At 41.5% G+C, this 26,276-nt stretch overlaps 1 protein-coding gene across 1 annotated transcript in view; it reads left to right on the top strand.

Moving 5' to 3' along the window:
• Nucleotides 1-25,937, top strand: part of AGPAT2 (1-acylglycerol-3-phosphate O-acyltransferase 2) — an 82,472-nt gene extending 56,535 nt beyond the window's left edge. Inside the window, exons 3-6 of the mRNA XM_089684669.1 lie at nucleotides 7,447-7,622; nucleotides 9,295-9,390; nucleotides 18,042-18,114; nucleotides 20,101-25,937. Coding sequence (XP_089540795.1) covers nucleotides 7,447-7,622; nucleotides 9,295-9,390; nucleotides 18,042-18,114; nucleotides 20,101-20,264 — 509 coding nt within the window. The 3' untranslated portion in view covers nucleotides 20,265-25,937. The remainder of the gene's footprint in view (nucleotides 1-7,446; nucleotides 7,623-9,294; nucleotides 9,391-18,041; nucleotides 18,115-20,100) is intronic.
• Nucleotides 25,938-26,276: the final 339 nt, after the last annotated feature.

Genomic DNA, 26,276 nt, shown 5'->3' with positions numbered 1-26,276 from the left:
TGGAGAAAACTGCTCTTGCAGGTTTCTCCAGATTTTGATATTTCTGGATGTGGCTCCGTAGTTTGGAGATTTCAAAGTGCCTTGGGAGGGAAGAAATCTCCAATGCAGTGTTCAGAGTTTGAAGTCAGCTAGCAGGGTGTGGGCCCAGGTGCTCACAGCCCATATAATGATGGTTTGCTGAGAGTTGCAGGGGGAGTGCAGTGGCTGACATTGAGTGTCTCTTTGTGAGATAAAGCTGTGTGCATCAAAAGAGCTCAATGCTGTGTGCATCAAAAGAAGTTCAAGGCTGTGTGCATTCAAGGAGTCCAACGCTGTATGCTGGGACTAGCCAGTGGTCTGGAAGACCCATATTAGCAGAGGTACTGCTAACCAGCGAGGCTGATAAGGAGTAGCTAGGAGGTTGGTAATTTTTCATTTGTCTTTACCATTGGAGAAGAACCCCTGTGTGGGAAAGCTTATTTTGGACTTTTGTTTCTTTTTGTTTCTTGCCTTTTAATAAAAGTGGGCTACCAAGCCCTAAAAAAAGTTTCTGACTAGCGTGGACTCACTTGGAAAGCATCTACCACTAGAGCTAATCATCCCCCATGTTACAATATATATATATATATGTGATTTTGCGCAGCCCTGCCGCCCTGTAGCAGTAGTTCTGCTATAGGGCGGTCGGGAAGAGGTTAACACTAGTTGGTGCAGGGAGGTGTGTTTCTGCCTTGCTAATACTAGGGAACAGGGACTGTGTCACTGACTTGGAAGATGTCTGATCTGACCACATTACAGCAGACTTAAGGCTCTGTATAATCAAAAGAGCAGGAACCACATTAGGATCCTGTTCTATTTGGAGAAGTTCTCATGCTAAATATTGCTTCACACAGCTTTGCCTCCTGATACAGTTGCACAGGGCAAATCCTCTTCTCACTTCACAACTTATTGACAACTGTGAAAATAGTGCAGCAAAATCTATTTTGCGATGACAGACACCAGTACTTCCTTCAAGCTGTGCTTCCTTCACTCCCATTTACTTCCCCACCCCTACTTTTAGGTCACCTCCCCATCCCCAAAGTAGAATGAACCTTGCCCTGTGCAGTCCCTCACTCCCATTTACTTCCCTATCCCCACTTTCAGGTCAGGTCACCTCCCCATCCCCAAAGTAGAATGCACCCTTCCCTGTGTGCTCCCTCACTTCCATTTACTTCCCTATCCCCACTTTCAGATCACTTCCCCATCCCTGAAAAGTACACTGAACACTCCCATCCAATATTTCCAAATCTACTCTCCCCCATCATCACACATTCCTGTTCCGCTGAGTCAGTGCTCTGCTATCTAATAAACTGAATCACCAATCCTTTCTCTTTCCTATGCAATTCCTCACGTTCTTTTCACAAAGGTTTCATTAGCAGTTCCACACATTCATCACAAAATGTACTGGAGTTTTTACTCGACTAAACTACGACTAAAACTGAAACAATTCAGATGACTAAAATATGACTAAAACTTTATTGAAATTTGATGTCAAAATTAACAGTGGCACTAACATCCAGGGCTTTTTAAAAAAAAAAACCCAGGTCACACGCTAAAGCCATTCTCTGTAATCTGTTCAGCCTGCAGGCTGACAAAAAATAAAGCAACAGATTCCTTCTGCCAGGCTACACAGTTTAGCTAGACGAATCTTCCACTGTGGCTACTGTAATATGACAGCCAGCTGTCAAAATACCTCAACAGTGCCTGTATCTGATTGGATGCACGCACTGTTCAGCTGACAAACTTTCTGCCCAGACCCTTGAATTTTTCAGTCGAGGGATGTTGAGCAGAAGCCGGCAAACGTGGCAACCCACTGAGCAAATCAGGAACCAACTGGCATTCAAACGGTGTATAGCCAGCTTAAAGTAACGGGTCTGCTCTTCTATGACATTGAAAACAAAATTAGTTTCTCATTTCACTACTACTACATTTCAGATCAGCGTGTCCCTTGTAAGCACTTTTCCACCATTATTTTTCTTATTATCTGGCCACTCACAGGAACACCTTGTTCCTCTTAGATCCATTAACAGAAATTGGACATGGGCAAAGGCTGAGATTTGCCCAGAGACATGTCGCTCTGACTGTGAATTCCTTGTCCAGGCTGCCCGCTAGTTCTAGCCACAGTGTGAACGTGTTGTGTTTAGGATATCTGCCTTCCCAGACTTTTCATATCTCATCATTTTACTGCCATTTCTCGATGCCAGTGTTCGAGTGCCTATTCCTTTCTCCAGTACATTTTGGCTTCAAAACAGCTATAAAATATAATACTCTTTGGATATATGGCTGAGTTCAAACATTAGTGCTTCCTGAACACCCTCCAGCTGAATGTGATGGATTAACCCAATATTTTTTCACGGTGGATTGAACTGTTGCTGAAAGTCTATACAGTGTTTTTCTTCGAAAATATTTTAAATAAAATCATGCTTCAAAAGCGTGAATCTCAAATTTATACTGTAAATAAAGATACCGCTTAGCCACTACATGCAGCACAGTGGCTAAGTGGTTAGCACTTCCGCTTAGCAGCACTAGGGTTGTTGGTTCAAATCCCAATCACAGCATTACCTGCACAGAGTTTGCACGTTCTTCCTGTGCTTATGCGAGTTTCCCCCAAAGATGTGCTGGTAGGTTTATTGGACCCTGTCTAAATTGGCCCTAGTATGTATATGTATGAATGTGAGTTAGGGACCTTGGATTGTATGCCCCTTGAGGATTAGTAGCAGCCTGGGATAAGTCAGCCTGGGAGTGAGGAATGAGTTCACCTAAGTACAGGCTGGGTGGTTCTACAGGTAAGCGCTTCTGGAGCCCTCCCACCCTTCCAGAAACTGGAGAACTTTCCGGAACAGGGGAGGAGGTCCAGATCTGCATGTTTGAGGGACCTTGGCCAATCCCCTGGCGGATGGCTGGGCATGGTGACCAGGGCAACCCTCATATATCACAGAGCTTGGGGAGCAGAGGTGAGTTGGGTGAAAAATGGATTCAGAGAAGGCTGGAGTGTGGAGCCTAGAAAGGAACCCCAGGGAGGGGAGCCTACCTACAGGCAGCATGCTGGATGGGAGGATCTCTACTGCCTCAACATCTCCTTGGGAGGACAACATGTTAGCAGAGAAGGAGCCAGCCCAGTGTAAGACCTGAAGGCAGCCACCAACCCACCATGTTGGCAGGCAAGGACAGTGTGAGTACTCCTACACCTCCTCTGGGCCAGATAAGGAGAGAGGGCAGTCAAGTGCAATACCCAACTAGTCTTCATCTGGGACTGCTTAACTACAGGCTCTTGGGACCCAAGCTCAAGGATTGTTTACTTTCAAGATACATGTGTGGAAAATGCATGTTGTCTGGCTGTGCAGAGCTTAGGGGGATCCAAAATAAATCCAGCGGCCGTTACGAGGGTAGTGCTACATGTGTGAAGTGCTGCGTAAATTGACAGTACTATACAAGTACCTGTAATAAATAAACATATAACCTGCTGACCACACCTATTCAAAAAACTGTCATATATGTTACAGTGGGAATACAATCTCTATAAATCTCTGGATATTCAGGCAAGAACTCACAAGCAACCTTTCACAGAGGTCAACACTCCTCTGGTAGAATCTAATGATAAAACATTTATGCGTTAGTACATGGTCACTACTAGAATACAGTTGCAAGAAAAAGTATGTGAACCCCTTGGGATTACGTGGAGTTTTGCATGAATTGGGCATAAAATGTGCTCTGAACGTCATCTAAGTCACAACAATAGAAGAACACAGTCTGCTGAACATAATACTACACAAACATTAGATGTTGCCATGGTTTAATTGCACATAACATGTAAACATTCACAGTGCAGGGAGGAAAAAGTATGTGAACCTTTGGACTTAATAACTGGTTGACCCTCCTTTGGCAGCAATAACCTCAACCAAACGTTTCCTGTAGTTTCAGATCAGACCTGCGCAACGATCTGGAGTAATTTTGGACCACTCCTCTTCACAAAACTGTTTCAGTGTAGCAATATTCTTGGGATGTCTGGTGTGAATCGCTCTCTTAAGGTCATGCCACAGCATTTCAATCGGGATGAGGTCAGGATTCTGACTGGGCCACTCCAGAAGGCGTATTCTGTGCTGTTGCAGCCATTATTTTTTTGAATTACTTGTATGCTTTGGGTCATTGTCCTGTTGCATCACCCATCCTCTGCGGAGCTTCAGTTGGCGGACAGATGGTCGTACGTTTTCCTGCAAAATGTCTTGATAAACTCTGGAATTCATTTTCCCATCAATGACAACAATCCGTCCAGGCCCTGAGGCAGCAAAGCAGCCCCAAACCATGATGCTCCCTCCGCCATGTTTTACAGTGGGGATGAGGTTTTGATGTTGGTTTTTTCTCCACACATAGTGTTGTGTGTTCTTCCCAAACAACTCAATCTTGGTTTCATCTGTCCACAGTATATTTTGCCAGTAGTGCTGTGGAACATCCAGGTGCTCTTTTGCAAACTTCAAACGTGCTGCAATATTCTTTTTGGACAGCAATGGCTTCCTCTGTGGTGTCCTCCAGTGTACTCCATTCTTGTTTAATGTTTTCCTTATTGTAGATGTGTCAACAAAAATGTTAGCATGTGCCAGAGATTTATGTAGGTCTTTAGCTGACACTCTGGGATTCTTCTTTATCTCATGCAGCATTCTGCACTGTGCTCTTCCAGTCATTTTTACAGGACGACCACGCCTAGGGAGAGTAGCAACAGTGCTAAACTTTCTCCATTTGTAGACAGTCTGTCTTACCGTGGACACATGAACATCAAGGCTTTTGGAGATACTTTTGTAACCCTTTCCAGCTTCATGCAAGTCAACAATTCTTGATTGTAGGTCTTCTGAGAGCTCTTTTCTGCGAGGCATGGTTCACATCAGACAGTGCTTCTTGAAACCAGTAAACCCAAAACAGGTGTGTGTTTTTTAAGGGCAGGACAGCTGTCAGCAACACATCCAATATCATCACACTGATTGGAGTCAAGGTTGGCTCACTCCTGGCTCCAATTAGCTCTGGGAGAAGTCATTAAGCTAGGGCCTCACATACTTTTTCCTCCCTGCACTGTGAATGTTTACATGTTATGTGCAATTAAACCATGGCAACATCTAATGTTTGTGTAGTATTATGTTCAGCAGACTGTGTTCTTCTATTGTTGTGACTTAGATGACGTTCAGGGCACATTTTATGCCCAATTCATGCAAAACTCCACGTAATCCCAAGGGGTTCACATACTTTTTCTTGCAACTGTATCTAGACTATACCCTCAGGGCTCGCCTATGTACCGTAGGGGACGTAGCCTAAAGATTAATTACCCAAATTACCTTAAAGCAGAGTTCTACTCAAAAGTGGAAGGTCCACTTATTTGCCTCCTCTCCCCCTCCACTGCCATATTTGGCACCTTTTGTGGAGGAGCGGGTACCTGGTTTTGACATATACCCACTCCCAGTTTCGGGCTCAGTTCGCCACGGTGCATTTTCGGCCCCCTCCTTCCTCCTGCAGTGTCCTGGGAACCTTCACAGTCTTCCCAAGACTGCCGGACCAATCAGGATGTGCAGCGTGACTCGCCCATGCGTAGTGGGCACCCAGCTGTGAAACTGCAAGCTGTCACAGCCTGGTGCCCATAGTTGAGATGCCGGCACCGTGCAGAGAAGGAGGGAAGGGATGGTGCAGGTGAGCACATTACTGGACCCTGGGACAGGTAACTGTGTGTTTATTAAAAGTCAGCAATTACAGTTTTTGTAGCTGCTGACTTTTAATAAACACAAAAATGGCTGTAACTCAGCTTTAAACTGCCCTGTTCTATGAATTTAATAGGGAAATCCCTATATATAAAATCCACCAGTGAAATACATATCACTGACCTCAGAATAGGGATAGCAAAAAACTTGAAACTCTCCATGATTTCTATAGATTAAGTCAAACACAAGCTAAATTGGATTATGTCCAACAAAAAAAATTCAGGTGCCTTCTATATTCAAAATGCCTGAGACCCGGGAAGACTGACTCTTCTTTTATCTACTTCTCCCACCAAGCTCATGCTTTCTCCTTTTCTCTTTTCTATTACACTTGGCTGACCCCTGTTCTGAATCACAGAGAAACAGGCGTTTTTCTTTTCTTTCTCCTACTATTTTATTAAGATATTGGAACGGCATGACTGTCTAACTCGGATTTAAAATTTGACTATGAGAAATATTTCACATAACATTTTCTCTGGTGTTAGTGATATCAAGCTGTATTACTGAGGAAGTATTCTCAAAGAACAACACACTGTAGCAAATTGATTTTGTATCAGTGCTTTATTGTATACTATGACATTTCCACTTCAATTGGTTGTAAATTTCATATACAGAAACAATAAACAGATTGAAATACAGGTATAAATAAAATCCCAGAACATACCATTTTTCCATTTCTTGAGGGTTTCTGCGCTGCTCAGATTTCTTTCTTTCTGAAGAGCAGCTTTAGTGGAAATCATTAGGTATTTCTGAGTTAAAGAAGAAGCAATTTTTTTACCATGCAGTGGGGATGTGCTTGCACTGCATGGGTTGACTGCTCATTTTCATCTAGGGATTCGGAGAGCTGGCATATACTTGCCTAATCCTCCAATCCTCCAAACACAAGACCGGTCCCTTCGGCTCCTGAACCCCATTGATCCATCGGTATTGTGCAGTGGATTGTTCCTGATGTCATTGCGCCCATAGACCTGCTGCTTTGTTTTCAAAACTTCAATTTTCTATTGTGAATAAAATATGGGTTTATTAGCTTTTCAAATCATTGCATTCTGCATTATGTAGATTTTACACCGCCTCTCAACTTTTTTGGAATTGGAGTTGTAAAAATAAACCTGGACTAGTGGTGCATTACAGGTGTAGGGTTCCTAAGAGATATGAAAAAACCAGCATGATTCAGCCTGCCAGCAATCCTGTAGCAAAGAAATGTCTGTTTTGCATGGAATCCATGCTTAAATGATTCTCCCTGCTGTATGCTATTTCCAGCTCTAGGGCACCTTTGCTGTTAACTGCCACAGAGAGACACACTCATTCTAGTGAAAAAGTGGTAAGATTCATGAATAAGAATTCCCATTATCACATTCAGTGTTCTCTTGCAGAGCTGGAAGAGTCACTAGAATTCTTCATATCCGACACTTCAGGTGGGTTGGATGTTTGTGTCTTCCTGCTGTGGCTCTTCCGGCTGATGCGTCCATAGCATGTCCCTTTAGAACTACAATGGGGCCCTTTATGGTGGCAGCTAAGAGGGGACTGAGCATGTTTCTTCTCACTTCTTGTTATGTTTCTAGGACAGGAAATGCATGAAAACACCCATATTGGGATACAGATAAAAGTTTAGGCTTTACAAATATTTAAACATTAATTGCAGCTATACCTGCCTAATTCATATCTGTTAAAACCTATTTTTTATTTCTTTTTCTAGGTTTGATGGAGATTTTACCAGATCGATGTGTGCAGATCGCCAAGAGAGAATTGATCTTTGCTGGCTCTGTGGGACTTGTCACCTATCTTGGAGGTGTCATCTACATCAATCGGAAACGAACAAGCGATGCCAAGTCCATTATGGCAGCAGTGGCACATGCTATGACAGTTGACAATGTAAGTAGTGGCAGTTCAAAATCTCAGTGGAGGGTTTAATAAGCTGAGCCTCTTCTAGAAAATGCTAACTTGGCGGCACTCAGACTTCATGGTACAGCAGGTCGAGTGTCCCCAGAGCATGGTGAATTATTACATTTATTAATAATGGGCCTCTGAGTATGACAGTGCTTTTTAAATATACTTATAATTTGTGTTATGGAAAGACAAATGAATTTGGAAAGCACATTTAATGCTGCAGATTATGTCAAGGAAATATGAAAAAATTATTTATTTGCCTTTTCAGCTGAGATTTAGTGCTGTTTTTAAGCACTGATGAGGGAAAAAAAGTATTATTGTTGGTCGTGAGGGTTCCAATTATGATGGGTATTGGCGAGATGGTAAAACTAAAAATGTCAAGGACTCAAGGGTTAATTTAAGAGTTACCTTCAATGCCCATTTACATGTATGTGTTACAGTAACACGTGGTTAAATGCATGTTCGAATGGCAATGTAACACACTAGTACATTAGCGGGCAATGCATCTGCACTACAGTGCGCCACAGCGCACCTGCTGTAATAATAAGATGTAAATGGGCCCTTTGAGCTCAGCATTAAGTTTTAGGATCTCCTACAATTACCAATTTTATTCATACATTCTGGAAAGAATGTATAAGAACTCATTTTACATTTTGGGCTCCTTTTCAGAGGATTGTAACTTTTGGAAATTCAGTGTTAGAAGGGACCTGCCTTAAAGCACAAGGCATATTTATGTAAGGAGCATCAATTGGATGCTGCCATTTTCCAGGTTTGCCTGCTGGCTCCAAGGCATTAAAATTGAACCTATTCATTGCCTTGAAAATAGTATTTAGCTTGGAACTCTTGTATTTTGGTTTGCTTTAAATATCTGTTGGGATTGCTACACCTAGGTCAAGAAATTGGTGATGACCTCACCATCTCAAGTCTTTTGGACCTATGGACACCTTTGGACCTAGGTGTCCAAAGCAATGATAAGAATAACAAGGTCATTGATCTGTTGATGACTCTACCAGAAATTACTCAGAAACCCCGGACTAGAGTCAGAAGAATTGGCTTTTGGCACCTTGGCATGGTATCCTGTTCTTGACACTGGGGTCCATTTCAAGGCTTATAAGTCATGACTAAGGCATCCAGGATTTAGCTGCCAAAATCTGGCTTAAAACTTTAGTTTGACCTTCATATAAATAGCATAGGGATCTAGTTTCTAGCTTGAGGACCAGCTTGGAGACCTAGTACTGAGTAGTAGGTTTGTCAATCAATATCAAACCCGCAAGAGCTGACTTATGGATCCAGAAGTTTAAGCTTAAGAAACTCTTCTGTGGATACAATACAGAATTTGAATATAATTTTTAAATTCAAAACCAATTGGTTTTAAATATGAAGAGATCCAGTATCCTGCTATTAAGATCTTGTTCCGGGTTTCCGTGTCGGACTCACTAGAGGAGAGCTCCTTTTAATTACATTATCGAAGATTCATTTAGAATCAACTCGGGATCCAGTTCTGAAATAACGACAAGCAGGTTGAAATATAACACTGAACTGCATGGCTCCAGATTGGGATCCAGTTTTATTAGAAGCTGCATGGGAATCCAGTGATAAATTCACTTGATCTGTTCTGATCTCCGACACTGTCAGTGATCACAAGCTTTCTTTCCAGTTGAAGGTCTGGATTTATCCTGAGGGGACTCGGAACAACAGTGGCGACTTACTTCCTTTCAAGAAAGGAGCATTCCATCTGGCACTGCAGGCGCAGGTAATAATCCAGCTTAAAGCCGCTGATGGTAATTTTGTCATTTTCATGTTTAGTTTGTGGAATTCAGAGAACTGGCTCTTGGGGACAATTTGCATATTAAAATGCCCAGCACAAAAACACAGATGTTCCTTCATCAATTGTGCCTGTTTCATATCCTTCCAGAAAGACAAGGAATGCCTGAAGAGCTTAGACTGCTGTTGATAAAATGTATTTCATCCATTTATAACATTTATTTAATCCATTTATACAGTGCCAGAATATTCTATAACACTGCACAAAGAATGCCAAGCCAGTCACACCGGTTTCTGAACCAGAGGAGCTTACACTCTAATGTCTCTATCTTAGTCACACTATTTTAAATATTTTTTTGTCTCTGACATATTCTGCAGTGCTGTACAGAGAACACCGAACTTACACTCTAATATCCTCACAATCACACACTGTTATTACATATTTATATAACTCTGACATCTACAGTGCTGTACCAAGAACTTTGATAGGAGCTTATGCTATAATGTCCCACCATAGTCACACAGCAATGTTAACCGCATGCCGCCCAGCCACTGTACATATACGGCGGCAGGGCGGCACTCACAGGCAAAACCACGTTTTAAGACGTGTGTTTTGTAAACAAATAGGGGGCGCGCCGCCGCCCTATTTGTCCCGCGGTTCTCTGCCGCAGATGTCAGTCGCCGGGTCACAGCTGCTCCTTAGCGGCTATGTCCCGGCGATCGGCGGCAAACAGTGACAGAGAGCACAGCTGCAGTAGCTGTGCTGTCTGTCACTTCCCTGGCAGCTCGAGGATGAGCTGATCGAGAAAGAACAGTTTTTCTTTCTCGATCAGCCTTGTCCCGCCCAGCACACACCCCCGCCCCCTAGTAAAACACTCCCCTCACTCCTATAACCCTTCCCTGCTAAATAAAGTTAACCCCTTCCTCCCCATTGCCATTAGTACAGTGTCAGTTTTTTTTTTTTTGCACTGATCACTGTATTAGTGTGTTTGGGGATGTCAGTGACCCCAAGTCAGTACCCCCCAATGTCAAAATGTCCGCCGCAGTCCCGCCATAAGTCGCTGGTCGCTGCCATAAGTCCCTGATCGCCGCCATAATTCGCTGAACGCCGCCATTATCAGTATAAAAAAAAAAACCCTAAAAATCCCAGTATCTTTCCCGCCATTTGTAAACGCTATAACGTTCACGTAAACCAATTCATTTACACGTATTGGTTTTTTTTTTTTTAGCAAAGACATGTCGCAGAATACATTTTGGCAGAAATTTATGACTAAATTTGATTTTTGCATTTTTTTTTTACTGGACATGTTTTATAGCAAAAAGTCCAAAATATTGTTTTTTTTTCCTCAAAATTGTCAGCCTTTTTTTTTTATAGCGCAAAAAATAAAAACCGCACAGGCGATCAAATACCACCGAAAGAAAGCTCAATTTGTGGGGAAAAAAAGGATGTAAATTTCATTTATGTACCATATTGCATGACCGCACAATTGTCCGTTAAACTAGCGCAGCGCTGTATAGCAGAAAAATGGCGTAAATTGCAGTGTTTATACCATAGTTTGTAGACGCTATAACTTCCACAAAAAACAATCAATATACACTTATTGGGATTTTTTTTACCAAAAACATGTAGCAGAATACATTTTGGCCTAAATTTATAACCAACTTTGAGTTTACTATATATTTTTTATAGCTGAAAATAAAAAATATTGTTTTTCTTCAAAATTTTTGGCCTTTTTTTGTTTATAGCGTGAAAAATAAAAAGCGCACAGATGATCAAATACCACCGAAAGAAAGCTTTATTTGTGTGAAAAAAAGGACATAAATTTTGTTTGGGTGCAGCATTGCATGACCGCGCAATTATCAGTTGAATTAGTGCAGCGCCAAGTAGCAAAAAGAGGCCTGGTCATTAAGGGGGGGTAAATCCTCAGGAGCTGAAGTGGTTAATATACATTCATGCAGCTCTGACATATTCCACAGTGCTGTACAGAAATTACAAACATATGTGCGGTTTCCTACTTAGTAATGCTGCATAGTGATTGTACTTTGTTGCTTCTCTTACCCCAGTGCACATCTGTGTGGCTCAGACTCTTATGATTCACTAAGTATACTATCTTTAAGTATCTTATGCCTGGTACAGACAATCAAAAAATCAGTCAAAAAAAAAAAAAGTATTCAGAGTGACTGTGTGATGATCTATTTATTAGTACACATTTTTTGAGAGCCAATCACTATAGTTCATGCAAAAATATCCGAAGGGACAAGCACAAACATTTTTCTTGTAAGATAACAGAACGGACAATTTTTGTGTAAATAGTATAGTATTTGTACGAAAAATATCAAGTGCCCAAGAACGCAGATGTGCAGAAACGAAAGAATACATTACAAACCACACGGGAAGTTGTATTCTGTCTAACAAGAATTTTCTTAACTTTAATAACTTATTCATTTTCGATATGAGACTAGCATGCAAAAAAAAAATGGGCAATCATTCATCCAATATTCTCATCGTGTGTGGTAGTCATTACAGCAAATGAAACTAATCTCAGCACTCATCCAAAAAAAAGGATACTGATTGCACCATCTGATGCAAACAGAGGCACTAGAGAGCTAGCTTATCCCCTAAATGAAATATGCTATCATGGCCACCCTTAACAGTTGTTCAACACCAATGCAGACTGCTTTGTCTGAGTTACAGATAATCAGTAGATGTGTAACTATAGATCAAAATATGTGATATAAAATGTGATACAGCAAAAAAAAGTGAAAATGCAAAAACGTGCAGAGAAATATTGCAGATACAAGTCAGAATTAGGCTTATTGAGAGAAGCTGCAGCTTCACAAAAGTTAAATGAATTGTTGTCATTATTGGTGCTTATGGTCAGATGGTCGACCTTCTTATTGGTTCAAAAGTATAGTTGTAATGAAGTCTGCCATCTCCACAAAGAATCCACAAGACAGGTAGATACTTCATCCCCAAGTAAGGCCACGGTGGTGCCATTTACCATATCAAATAAAGATGTATCCTCTCTGTGCAACCCAGAGTGAACATGGCTTCCTCTGTTTTCTTTTTTCACTCACCTTTTTTTCTTGACCGCAAACTCCAAGCAGAAATAGAAAACTCAAAACAGTAAAGTTCCATAAATAATGCATGCTTAAATGTTACTTTAAATGCAAGCCTGTAATGTTGCTTTGGACAATGGATCCTGTGTAGGTGCTCACCTTGGCATGTGGTACACCTCATTTAATTTTCTTCAGGGTGTTATACAGTTCCAGGGCCATGGTCCATCATTCAGTTGAACCCTGCCTCTGATGACACCCTCCAGGAGAGCCAAAGATCTGGATGGGGCTTGTCCGTAACATCCACCCTTCACCTACTGAGAGGACCAGGGGCTGTGGTAAGTCTGGGCTGTGCCCTGTCTTTGGGAGCCCAGGGTGCTGTTGCTTCGGACCGTATAGCATTAACAGAGAAGTGCAGACTGCAACACTTTTTAGGAGTCCGTTGTGGCCAGAAAACGCAAGTCATCAGTTGTTTACTTTTAGGTTGGAAATTGGTGCCATTTGTGTGTTTAAGTTAAATCTGTTGGCTAGGACAGCCATTACACCTGTGCAGCAACTTCCATACTGAGCAATTGGGTCCTTGCCTTAACACTATCCACAACACAGTGATCCTTGGCTGTTCTGGGCTCCCACTGCCTACAGTGACTGGTCACAAAAGGCATAATCCTTTCTGCTCTGCAGTACAGGTCATGAAAACCCTTACTGAGTAATCTGACGGATCATAGACACAAAGGGAATAAGTCAGTGGGTCGTGTCAGTGCATACTCCGCTAACATCTCAGGGGGACTGCAGCGTATTCCCTAACTGTCCTGATTTTGATAGTCCTGACCTCTGGTCCCCTTCCTTTTCAGAGACATCCTTAGTCCAATCTGGTATATACCCTCCTGTCTTTCTAGAGATAAATTATCAGCCAATATGTCAGATTGTATTGGTAGGTTATCTGCACATGAGCGCTCAGATTGCAAGAGATGCAAGCAGTTTCCCTCTGCCTTTACCCATCTTTGATTCTCCTCTTACAGCTTCTGTGCTTCCTGAAAAGGAGGGTTCCTCATCTGGTTAAGAGGTCCCCACACGGGTGGATACCCAATCAGTTGCTATCCCTCCCAATACTATTTCTAACCCCATTGATGCAGTATGCAGGTGTCTTGCCCTGGAGCAGACTGCATCGACCTGTTCAAAGGTCACCACCTTGGGTTCCTTTAAATATGCCTTTGCCAACCAAGAAACGCTTCTTGAACATTCGTTTCTGGATGGAGCATTTCTTATGTGGTTACTGGCTCCATCCTGAAAAAAAAAATCAGCCCTCCCAAGCACTTTGCTCAGCAGTACCCTATTTTAGAGGTGTTTTAAAAATAGTCAATCCCTCTCACGGACTCAGCCTTTTCCTGCCTTTAACAAAACCTTAAGGGTCCCTCATGAATGTCCTTGTTTTCAGAAGCCCTATGGATAAGAGGTTAGAAGACCTCTTCAAGGCACTAGTTTCTCTGGCTGGTCCTGTTGTACACGCTGTTGTCGCAATCTGTGTGTCAGACATTAGCTGTCTGCTCTAAAAATATGGCTTGGGACTATAGTTCCATTCCTATGGATCCATCTGTGCTCCATCAACAGGAGCTCTTGTCTGTAGTCTTATGCTATGCTACAAATATGCAAAATGAGCCCCCTTTCAGTACATATGCAAAGGATCATTTGATTCAGGTGTTGGTCTATAGAGCTTTCTTGTAAGAAGCATCTTGTGCACATGTCTTTTGAAGGGCAATGTCTATTTGCCGATTCCTTGGACACTTACATCAAGGAAGCCATGGGAGGAAAGTGAGTACTCACTTACCCTAGGAAAAGAAAGCAAAAGTCCCTACAGGCAAACCTTTGATTCCTAGGAAAAATAATTTGCTTAGTCAGTGATCTTTTCCTATCAGCCTTCAGAAGGGGTACCTTCTGGATAAATCCTATTTTTCCTCTAGCCAAGTCTGGATAAGTGCTTGGCCTTAAGCATGAAAAATGTTGTCCCTAAGTATTTTTTTCAAAGTTTGCTTGCCTTTCACTCATTGGTGAAAGCCTTTGTGCAGGGTGCCACTAACATTGTTGGCATTTGTATGCTGTGTTCCTCACCCCCTCACTGCTTTTGGTCATCCCATGGTCTAAGACAGCGGTCTCCAAACCCTTGGTGCACTTTTCATCCCAATGATATGAGGTACTGTTTCTCCCACTAGTATCAGTGATGGGGCACTATTCTTCCCACTGACACCAACAGTGTGGAATAATTCCTGCCACTGATACTAATGATGGGGGCACAATTCTTCCGAGTAGTATCATTGGTGGGGCACTAATCCTCCTATTGACTCAAACACTGGGGCACTATTCTTCCACTGACACCAGTGATGGGGCACTGTTCCTCCCACTGACACCAACAGTGAGGCATAATTCCTGCCACTGACACTAATTATGGGGCACTATTTCTCCCACTAGTATCAGTGATGGGGGACTATTCCTCCTTCTGACACCAACAATGGGACACCATTCTTCCACTGATACCAATGGTGGGCACTATTCCTCCCACTAATACCAATGATGGAGTACTACTCCTCCCCCTGCTGAACACCAACCCTGAGGTCATGTTTATTCTCACGGATGCTTGGCCTGGGACATTTTCTGCCCCCCCTGATCACAATCCACCCCTCTAAATTCTGAAGTACAGTAAACTGGCCCTTTGAAAAGTTTGGAGACCCGTGGTCTAAGACTAAGATCCTGTGTCTTTTTAGTCACTTGCTGCCTGCCCACAGTACTTTTTACTGTGGACAGCTGGCATGGCCAGGCTCAGCAACATAAATATACTTTGCTGAGCACATGTGCACTGGCACTGCTGCTCCCTTAACCACTGAATCCAAAAGACGCAATGAATTACCGTTCCCAGTACCCGGCCGCATTGATCAGTTGAGGGATCATGTGATATGTAATCACAATGTCAACAAAGCTGTTATAAATTATTTTCATTCATAAAAGCTGTATATCCTATAGTAATGCTGTGATTGTCCCACAGCTACCTGGGCCAGTCACAGCACCCTGTACAATGTGATAGCTGTAAGCCAATCACAGCTGTTATGAATGCAATCCACTTAAATGATTGCTGTTACAGTGATAATCACTGTAACAGCAATCACAGTGTAAAAAAGATAAATTCCCTGATCACCCCCTCAATATAGTACAGTGTTTCTATGGTAACACTGAACTGCTCTGATAAAAGTATGTAAAAAGAGAATAGTTTGTAAAACATTTAATAAAAAAATGATTTACATTTTTTTTTTTTTTTTTTTTTTTTTTTTTTTAGCATAGTCTCCCATCAGTATACTTGATCACCACTACACCAGTCATATTGTGATGCTGTACAGCACTGGTGACAGTATGTAAAAACAAATGTGGTAAAAAAAAAAAAAAGCCTCCTGTATGGAGAAACTAGTTGCATGCATTGCTCAGGTGTGATTTTTGGCCCATTCTTCCACACAAACTGTCTTCAAATCTTAAAGGTTCAGTTGGCCTCTTCTGAGAACTTTGATCTTTAGTGCTTTCCATAGATTTCCCATTGGATTCAAGTCAGGCGATTGGCTGGGTCATTCTAGCAGCTTTATTTTCTTTATTTGAAATCAATTGAGAGTTTCCTTGGCTTTGTGTTTGGGATCATTGTCTTGCTGAAATGTCTACCTTCATCTTCATCACCCTGCTAGATGGCAGCAGATTTTATCAAGAATGTCTTGGTACATTTTTCTATTCATCCTTCCTTCAATGACATGAAGTTTGCCAGTACTGTATACTGAAAAACAGTCCCACATCATGATGTTCCCACCTCCTAACTTTACTGTTGGTATGGTGATTTTGGGGTGATATGCAGTGCCATTCGACCACCAATCATGGTGTGTATTATGGCACCCAAAGAGTCCAATTTTGGTCTCATCTGACCAGTCTATATTGTTCCAGTATTTCACAGGCTTGTCTAGATGTTTTGCAGCAAACTTTAAACGAGGTTCAGCATGCTTTTTCTTCAGCAGTGGCGTCTTGCAGCCCATGGCAGTTGAGTGCATTAGTTGTTGTTTTCTTTGAAACAATTGTACCTGATAATTCTAGGTCTCTCTGAAGCTCTCTACAAGTGGTCCTTGGCTCTTGGACAACTCTTCTGATAATTCTTTTCACATTCTGTCAAAAATCTTGCGAGGAGCACCTGGTCATGGCTGGTTTATGGTGAAATGATGATCATTCCACTTCTGGATTATGGCCCCACTAGTGCTCACTGGAACATTCAGAAGTTTAGAAATCATTCTGTAACCAATTCCATCAATATGTTTTGCAACAATAGGATTGTGAAGGTCTTGAGAGAGTTCTTTGCTTTTACCCATCATGAGATGTTTCTTGTCTGACAACTTTGTAATGAGACACCTTTTTCATAGGCCATCAGTTGAGACAGAACCAGCTGATATTAATTTGCACTGACAAGGGGCAGGATTGCTATCTAATTACTGATAGATTTCAACTGGTGTCTTGGCTTTCCATGCCTTTTTTGCACCTCCCTTCCTTCATGTGTTCAGCACTTTTTTCATGTGTCATTCCATTTTGTTACTTATTGAACTTATTTGTTTTGGTTTCTTTGTATGTATGGATTGCATGGGTTATTACTGACATGTGGTGAAAATGTCATGTCAATAGCACCTTTAGAAATGTACATACTGAGAAAAATGGTGACATGATAAATCCTTATTTTACCTGCTGTATTTACCAAATGGCAAAATACATTTTGGCCTAAATTTAAGAAGAAAGATTATTTATTTGCAAAATATTATAACAGAAACTAAGAAAAAACTGTTTTTTTCTTCAAAATGTTCTGTATTTTTTCTTTTATATAGCAAAATCTAGAAAAACCAGTGGTGATTAAATACCACAAAAAAAAATTGATATTTTATTTGGGTAGAGTGTTGCATGACTGAAAAATTTTCAGTTAAAGTAGTGCAGTGCTGAATGGTCATGAAGGGGGTAAAACCTTCCAGAGGTCAAGCTGGTAAAGTACAATTAAGAAAACAGGATTTTTGACTTGCCTATAAAATAATTTTCTTTAAATGCATTACAGAACACAGATCGCTCCCCTATGTTCCTTTTTGATTCACTCCTTATTGTTTGCTAATAGACTGAGAATGGAAGGGGTTAGGCTAGGGCTGTCCATACAGCTTTGTTTGGCAGTGTCCATTCAACTGAAGGTAGCTGCAGAACCCATCGACAGGTAACATAGATGCCAGCAGATGAAGCACTTTTGCAGATCCTCTTTATAAATTTATATCCGATATCTTCGATGCTGTTTTGTAGTCTTTCAAATCTAGAGGATTCTCCTGACATCCACTCAGATCTCTGGTTTCATTCACTGTCCAGTCCTACTAAAGGCAGAACAGATCAGGACATACTGGGTACATAAAACCAAAGTCTCTCTCTCTTTTATTCCCTAATTTATTATTCCCTGGCCTATATTCTGACTCTATAGAGTTTTTGTTTCTGTAACTTTACCAAACTGTCTATTTTGTCTATGGTAATGTACTGTGTCTCTGTTCTCAGGCTCCTATCATCCCAGTGGTGTATTCCTCATTGACCAGCTTCTATGACCGCAGGAGGAACCTGTTCACTGGTGGTAGGTAGACACAGGCGGCTTTGCAGATCAGACAAGCTGTGCTCAGCGTCTTAAGCCAGCGTGATGGGTGACATCTGCTGTCCGGCTCTTTGCTTTATACTGGAAGAACGTTATCGGCTTCCCGGGGATGTGAGAGCTCTTTAAGCTGCTGGAAGGACGTGCACAGAATTATTCTTCATGCAGAAATGGCAGATTGGGCCAGATCTGCAGAATATTCAGGGACCCCAGCGGTGGAGGATGACAGCTGTGTGCTCTGCTGCCACCTACTGGATGCACATGTGCCTGCATGTTTCTGTTTTTCTTTAAACCTGTCCTGAGAAATACAGAAACTTCCACTGCTGCTCCTAAGAACATTAGTTGCTGGAGTGTCCTTGGCTCCTGAGTCACTGACCCAAAACAAGCATTTAGAGTAGGGATCTCCAAACTTTCCAAAAAAAAAAAAGACAGTTTATTGTCTTTTCAGACTTTAGGGGGCTGGCAGTGGCTAGTGGGAGTAGAAAATGCCTCCCTATTAGTGGGAGTAAAAAAATTACATAGCAAATGCTTTATTGTTGGTGGCCAGTGGGAGTAGAAAACGCCTCAGTATCAGTGGGAGTCAAGAATGCCCTAGACTTGGTGGTAAAGTAAAAAAAAATTGACATAGCACCTGTGGTCAGTAGGAGGAGTAATAGTGCCCCATCATTGATGTCAGTGGCGGGGAATAAGGCTCCATTGTTGGTGTCATTGGGACGGAATAGTGCTTTATTGTTGGTGTTAGTGGCCAGTGGGAGTAGAAAATGCTTCAGTATCGGTGGGAGTAAAGCATGCCCTAGGCTTGGTGGTAAACTAAAACAAATTACATAGCATCTGTGGTCAGTAGGAGGAGGAATAGTGCCCCAATATTGGTGTCAGTTTAAGGAATAGTGCCCCATTGTTGGTGTCAGTGGTGGGGCATAAGGCTTCATTGTTGGTGTCATTGGGGCGGAATAGTGCTTTATTGTTGGTGTTAGTGGCCAGTGGGAGTAGAAAATGATTCAGTATCGGTGGGAGTAAAGCATGCCCTAGGCTTGGTGGTAAAGTAAAACAAATTACATAGCATCTGTGGTCAGTAGGAGGAGGAACAGTGCCCCAATATTGGTGTCAGTTTAAGGAATAGTGCCCCATTGTTGGTGTCAGTTCAAGAAATGGTGCCTCAAGGTTGGTGTCAGTGGGAGGAATAGTACCCCAAGGGTAAGAAAAGGTCAAATAAGGACCACATCTGGCCCACAGAACGCAGTTAGAATACCATTGATTTAGAGGATGATAGGTTTTGCTGTTTGCTAGACAGACTCTACATATGTGTTTATGACCTACTGTCTTGAAAAAAATGGAACAGGAAAATACACCAAGTTTCTCATTGACGGGGATTCATAAAATGAACCTGACAGCCCAGTAGAAATTGGCAGTAGGGGTTACAAGCGATCCCACAAGGTTTCCATACACTTATAAATATTGCTCACGTGTGTGGCTCACATGTGCGCTCTGGAAGCCTCTGATTCTGGGGTGTGCACTGTATGCAAATATTTTCTCTTTTTCTTTGTCAAATATTGACTTTAATCTCAAACATGCCCCTGCCTCCCATAGTACAAAGCAGACCCTCCCAGCGACCTGTTAAGCACTATTCCGCATTGCATTATGAAATTCAGGCTGCATGTCTGATGTCCAACTTGGAACTAAGCTGCTCTCTACCAGAACTAGGAATTCTGATTGAGCCTTCATCATTGAAGTCCTCAACAGGTTTAGGAAGCCAGTAAGCCATTAAGCTTGCCAGCAATGACACACAGCTGAAATATTGGTCTTTAATCAATATGTGCTACTTTGTGTTAGAAGATGTCATCTTATGCAGATGAATAGGAGGTGACCTAAATGGTGAAGGCTGCAGATAGCGAAGAGGGATTATTTGTACATTTTAAAATACACCAACAGTCACAGGTAATGTATTCATTCTCCATTTTCCTTAATTTTCAGGAACCATCAAAGTTGAGATTCTTCCAAAAATCGATATCTCGAGCTTGAAAGAAGAGGGCATTTCAGAACTGACAGAAAAATGCTTCAATGACATGCGCAAAGTGTTCTTCCGGCTCTCCGGAAAGCCACTCCCAGCTGGTGGACAGGACATTTCTAATAAATAGGAACTACTGGGCTTGCAGGCATCAGATCCAGAGACTAACTTGCAAGGGGCAGAGCACTGTGAGTCAATCACAAGCTAACCAGAACTACAGAAAAAATACAGACCTGCCTTGATACATGGTAGTCAAACACTGGACTTCTCAGATGGCACTGGACGGGTTTGTATGGCTAAACTGTAAATGACCAAAGATCACACTGCTTATGGATTTAATATTGGAAACCAGAAATAAACTAAATGGACTGGTTTAGGTAGAATTACAGACATTTCTGGAAAATTAGCTATTTTGTTGAAATGCATTTGGATTTAACTGGCTGCTATGGGTTGTTGCTTTGTGATGGGGGGGGGGGGTTGTGTATTTTATTTTTTATTTTCTTGGGAGCAAGAAAAAAAAATAGCAAGTTTTAAAATACACAAACATTTTACAAGGCAACAATGGAAGGTTTTCTTAAGGATTTACATATTTTATTTTCTAGAAAATATTACCTAAGCAGAATTAATGGTGAAACTAGGGGCCAAAGAAAAATTCTGTAATTTTGCAGAAATCACTCCGCTCATTGCTGTTGGAAATATTTTGGATAAAGGAAACTACAATGAATGCACAGTACACCAGCAAACAATGGTGTATCCTAGAGAGCTGCTTTTACCATTAGGGTAACAGGAGAGGACTAATATACTCCACATCTAAGGGACTATTTTCAGCAGCCAGGAAACATACTTTATTGACAGCAACAAAAACATTTTTCTTGGGCATTGGTTACTAGACTCATGTCTGGCCTATAGTAAAATGTTTTGTGCTACTGGATAGTGGTGTGCAAGTCTTAAAACTTGTCAGAAGCAGTATTGACCCAACTGAATAAAGCTGCTACCATAACAGCCAGGATTATTTGGCTTGTGGTAAAGTTATACAATTGTTGGTAAATTTAAAGGCGATCATATAGAGTTTTAACAATTGAATTGCAGCATGTTGCCTGTTGAAAACAGGAAAAAAAAGCTTTTCAGTTGGTAGGGGAATTATATCCTACATATTACTTCTTACTTTATTAGTTAAAGTTTATCCTCTTGGACCTCTCCCGTATTTATTGCAAAAATAGCAGTGGGCCAAATTTTCTTTTTCACCTTTTCCCTGCCCAATATCTTACTGATATAATATGATTTACTTTCATTTTAGAGCTATCTATACCTATTCTTTGTCTCCTGCTATATGTTGAGATTTCTGGCACTGACCATTGTAAAGGAAGTTCCAAAGTCACTGGTGTCAAGATTTGAGTGAGTGCTCATGGATCTTGAGTCACAAGTGACTTCTTTGAGTTGGCTTTATGCTGGTTTTCAGGTGGGGAAAGTATTTACCTCCAAATCTGCCAATCGCATTTCCATCCCACAGTTCAGGATTTTACAGGCCCTTCTCTAGAACAAGGGGCTAAAAAAGCCACAAGCAACAATAAGCTCCTCCACCTATGTCTAATAGCCCAGTAGAATGTAGGTGAACTAGACTTGACAGTCTTCAGAGCATGGGGCAACTTCACTGGGGTCCCTGCAGGCTGACGCGTTTTGAAGGAATCTCCTTCATAAGAGGAGATTCCTTTGAAATGCAGCAGCCTGCAGGGGCCCCAGTGAGGTTGCCCCATGCTCTGAAGACTGTCAAGTCTAGTATTACTAAGCCACAGACGAGTGGGTTGATGATCATTTTTAATTCCTATGCTTGTGAGTAATATTTACATTTCATTTTTAATAAATTTGTGGGATAATGCACTAGGCTGGTGCGCCCTCTTTTGTTCGTTTACAAAAGCCAGAAGGCTTGGCTGTTTTATTTTGGTAGTTTTCCTTTAATTCCAGACATTTTGCTAAATGTATTTAATAAGATAGCACTATGAACTAAGCAGCCTTTCAGACATAATTTCATATCAATGTTATTGTGTCCAGTGGAATATGAGATTTTGCAGCTTTCCACAGGTGAACTGCAGACATGTGTAATACTCCATCAATGGGAGCCCTCTGTAAACAACTGGATGCATTATGGAAATGATTTGGGCAATGAATCTTTCCTGTCTTGCTTGTCTGCACCAAATAATAAAATCCATAATCAACATGCAGAGTCAGAGAGCCCCTTAAAAGTTAAATCTGCACTTAAAAAGGGAAGTTCGGTTTTCCCTTCTCCCAGCCCAACACCGCGTTTGGAAACTTTTTCTGTTTTGGGAGCAGGTATCTAGTTTTGACAAGTACATGCTCCCACTTCTGATTGGATTGTCCATTCACAAAGTTCAGTGTGACTTGCGCATGCACAGTGGGAGGCTGGCTGTGAAGCAGCAGGCTTCCCACAAGCAAGTTGGCGGTCCTGGGAAACCAAAGGCCAGCAAAAAAAAAAAAACATCCCAGTAAAGACAATGCTGGATCTTAGATTGGTAAGTGTGTGTTTTAATAAAAATCAACAGCTACAGTATGTGTAGCTGCTGACTTTTTTACTTTTTTTTTTTATTAAGAAATGACTGTAGCTCCTCTTTAATATGCTGTGCACTGGTAATTTTCTTAAACAAACTACCAGTCAATAAGTATTTCTATAACAGCATAGGCAATATTTTGTGCAGGAACAGAGACTTTCCTACATATGTAGTGCCCATAACACAATTGAGTTTTCCTGCTATGGTATAGAGAGCACAGTGCTAGGCCTAGGAAGGTCCACAAAGGGAATGCAATAAACTTTCTGTGATGCACTTATATATACATATTGCATTGTAAATTTTACAGGAGGAAAAATGCACAAATGCATCTGTTTTTGCCATGTCCATCAGTAGAACAATGCAGAAATAACATGCAAAAAAGTTCTGAAAATAATCAAATCAGCCAACTGCCAATATATAGAATTTTTGTGCCTTTTTCCCTTCTCCATTTGTATTAAACTCTGATTTGGTAGTTGAGGATGGCTGAATTTATTGATAATTTCTGTGTTTTGTTGAGTTTCCTCAATTGTTTCTCTTCTTTTTCTGTTGTGTACAATCACAACTTGCACTAGACTAATGACTGCTGCTTTTATGTTTATTTTATGTTTATTGTTGCCAAAATAATATATGGCACTCTATAGAAGTATTAGAGGTGTAATTAATTACAACCTGCTATCAAATAGTATATTTGTAATTTTATTATCCGAGTGTAAAAATATTTTACCTTAAGCACGGGTTCAAACTGATGCTGGTGGCACATACCATGTGATTCGCACAGGAACCACACCGCTTTCCTGTGCAAATCATATACAATTTCTGTGCGTTGCAATTTGAGACATACTTTTGTATGGCCCAGATCGCACCGCATCTGCACCAAAATAGTGCAGGACCCTTTTGTTTTGTATGCACTAGAATCAGATTGCTATTCACACCCATGCAATCCGATTCTGCACATCGCACCGTGTTTTGTGAACCGATTTCGGGGTGCTGTTAACTTAACATACACACCCACAGTGGTTCATATGAACGGGGTGCGATTATGATGCAGTGTGGAAATCGCACAGAAACCAGTGCGAATTGCGTACCGCATCAGTGTGAACCCAGGCTAAAAGTGAGAAAATTCCTTAGTGTTTTATTGTAATTTTATGTTTATGTAATTGTTTATTTGCTAGAAGTGTTTGTTTTACCTCTTCATTGTGCCAAACCAGAAAAACATGGAGGTCGGCCTTGTAACAGATAGCAGAAACATGCATTCTTTCAGCATTAAAGCGGAGCTCTACCCAAAAAGGGAAGTTCTGCTTTAAGGACTGCTCCCCCGCTCCCCATTAAGGATTGGCAGCTTTGGGGGAGCGGGTACCGGAAGGTACCCGCTCCCACTTCTGGTCCAATCGCTTAGGTGATAGGAAGCGGAAGATGTCCTCCCTCCTTCCCTCCCTGTAGTCTTTTGGGACACGTGACAGGTCCCAGAAGACTACAGGACCATTCACGAAGCGCAGCGCTACTCACACATGCACAATGGGTACCCGACTGTGAAGCCGCAAGCTATCACAGCCGGGTGCCCACACTGAAGATGCTGGCCTCCTGGAATACAGGATGGCCGGTGAAACGAGCTGCGGGGGACACACCACGGGACTGAGGGACATGTAATTGGCTGTTTTTTAAAAGTCAGCAGCTACAGTTATTGTAGCTGCTGACTTTTATTTTTTGATAGGGTGAGTGGAACTCCGCTTTAAGACAGTTGTGTGTGTATATAAATGACTATGAACGGATCTTACGCTTACACCACAAGAGTTATAGAACGTATGCTTCTCCTATGCAACTCTCTTCCCAGTTTCCACTGATTTTCACTATCCATTTCCTTATTGGTGGCTTATGGAAGTGATGGCGGATGGCACTTGCAAGATGGCGATCTCTTGATCTTTAGCAAAGAGGAAAAACAAGCTAAACATAATTTTTTATAAGGCCTTCCTACCCCTGAGTGAGAGATCTTTTCCTCATGTGGTTGTCATTTACCAAAAAAGAGTCATGCACATGGATGTATGAAAAAAATCCTCCAATATGATGCCAGAATTTGGCAGAAAAATGCCTCGAATGCTGCATTTTTCTGTTCATATGTGCAATTACATGTGCATGAGTGTGAACTATTGGTTAAAATATTAATTTATTAGCCACTAGAATACAATTACGCACAAAAGTGTGCACTTATGCATAAATTATGCTGAAAACTCCTATCTGAATGCAGGTTTAGGGCATATTGCTTTGTATGCCTGTAAATGACACATTTGCACATTAGATAACCTAGAGCTGCTTTCAGAGGCATAAAAAATTCGAGACACTCCTAGCAGCAGCATTTTTTCTGTCCATGTGCACAAGGCCTAAAGCTGGCTATATACATGAAGCAACTTTTGGCTGCTGAACCTGCCAAAATGGATGGCCCTGTGCGGCCACCCACCCAACATCCCTTAACTGAGAAATTAAAGGAGCCAGACTAAAAATTGTTACAGATGCAGACAATGTTCAGGCATTCTGACAACTTTTGGGGCCAGCTGTCGTGATACAATCGCCACAGCTGCAGATTTGTCCATCCATGCTGTGTAGTGTGGATGGAAGAATCTGTTAGATCTATATGTGTATCGTCAGCTTTAAAATCCACTTGAGATATTTGCACAGATAGTAGCACAACTTCAAATCAAAACCGCACCTTCCGATTTATATTTGTAGGGAGGGAATGTATCAAAACTAGAGCAGACACAATCTGGAGCAGCTGTGCGTGGCAACCAATTGGCTTCTAACTTCATCTTGTTCAGTTAAGGTTGGAAAATGAAAGCTAGAACCTGATTGGTTGCCATGCACAGCTGCCCCAGAATCTGGCTGCTCCTGGTTTGATAAATTCCCCTCGATGTGTTCTATCAGGGGCATAATTGCATGTGTGTTTTTGTCTTTTCCCAATGTAATCTGATTAGGTGGCAATACTGTACAACTGTTGCATATAATTGTTCATGTTAAAATATCCCCCAAAGACATCACAGGGGGTTGGATGTAAACAGGTTTGGCGTAAATATACGTGCTATCAAATATATTTTACTACAGATGAGTATCTTACTAGAGATGTATTAGATTATTTGTATGAAAATCAAAAGTGCCTTTATTACAAAACAAGCCAAAGATTTTTGTCACTGTTTTCATTGTACTGAATGTGTTGTGTAAATGTTTGGACAACTATAAAAGAATGAAAACGTTTTGTTTCTTGTGGTTATTGCAGTGCAGCAATCTCTTCCCTTAGACAACCTATACTTTTTTTTTTAGTACATTATATGTACACTGCAGCTCTTCCTTAGTGGTTTGGGCTGCATTGTGACAGCTCTCCAAATACCGGAATGAAATTGTCTTTAATAAATCAGTCTCATATTTTCATTGCTCATGGGTGCTTTGTTTTTAATCTGCAGATGGATCAGGACTGATTTTAATGTGCGACTGCAGCATGTGACAATGCACATGATGGGAAGTACATACCCCAGCATGTGTGGATAGACTGAATACAGAGTCCCAGGAAAATCACATACGGGGCCCAGCACATT

This window comes from Staurois parvus, unplaced genomic scaffold (assembly GCF_062004578.1).
Source record: "Staurois parvus isolate SC_StPar_1 unplaced genomic scaffold, SC_StPar_1.0 ptg000352l, whole genome shotgun sequence".
Lineage (NCBI taxonomy): Eukaryota > Metazoa > Chordata > Amphibia > Anura > Ranidae > Staurois > Staurois parvus.
Note: the sequence above shows the minus strand (reverse complement) of the source record. Positions and strands in the feature narration are given on the sequence as shown.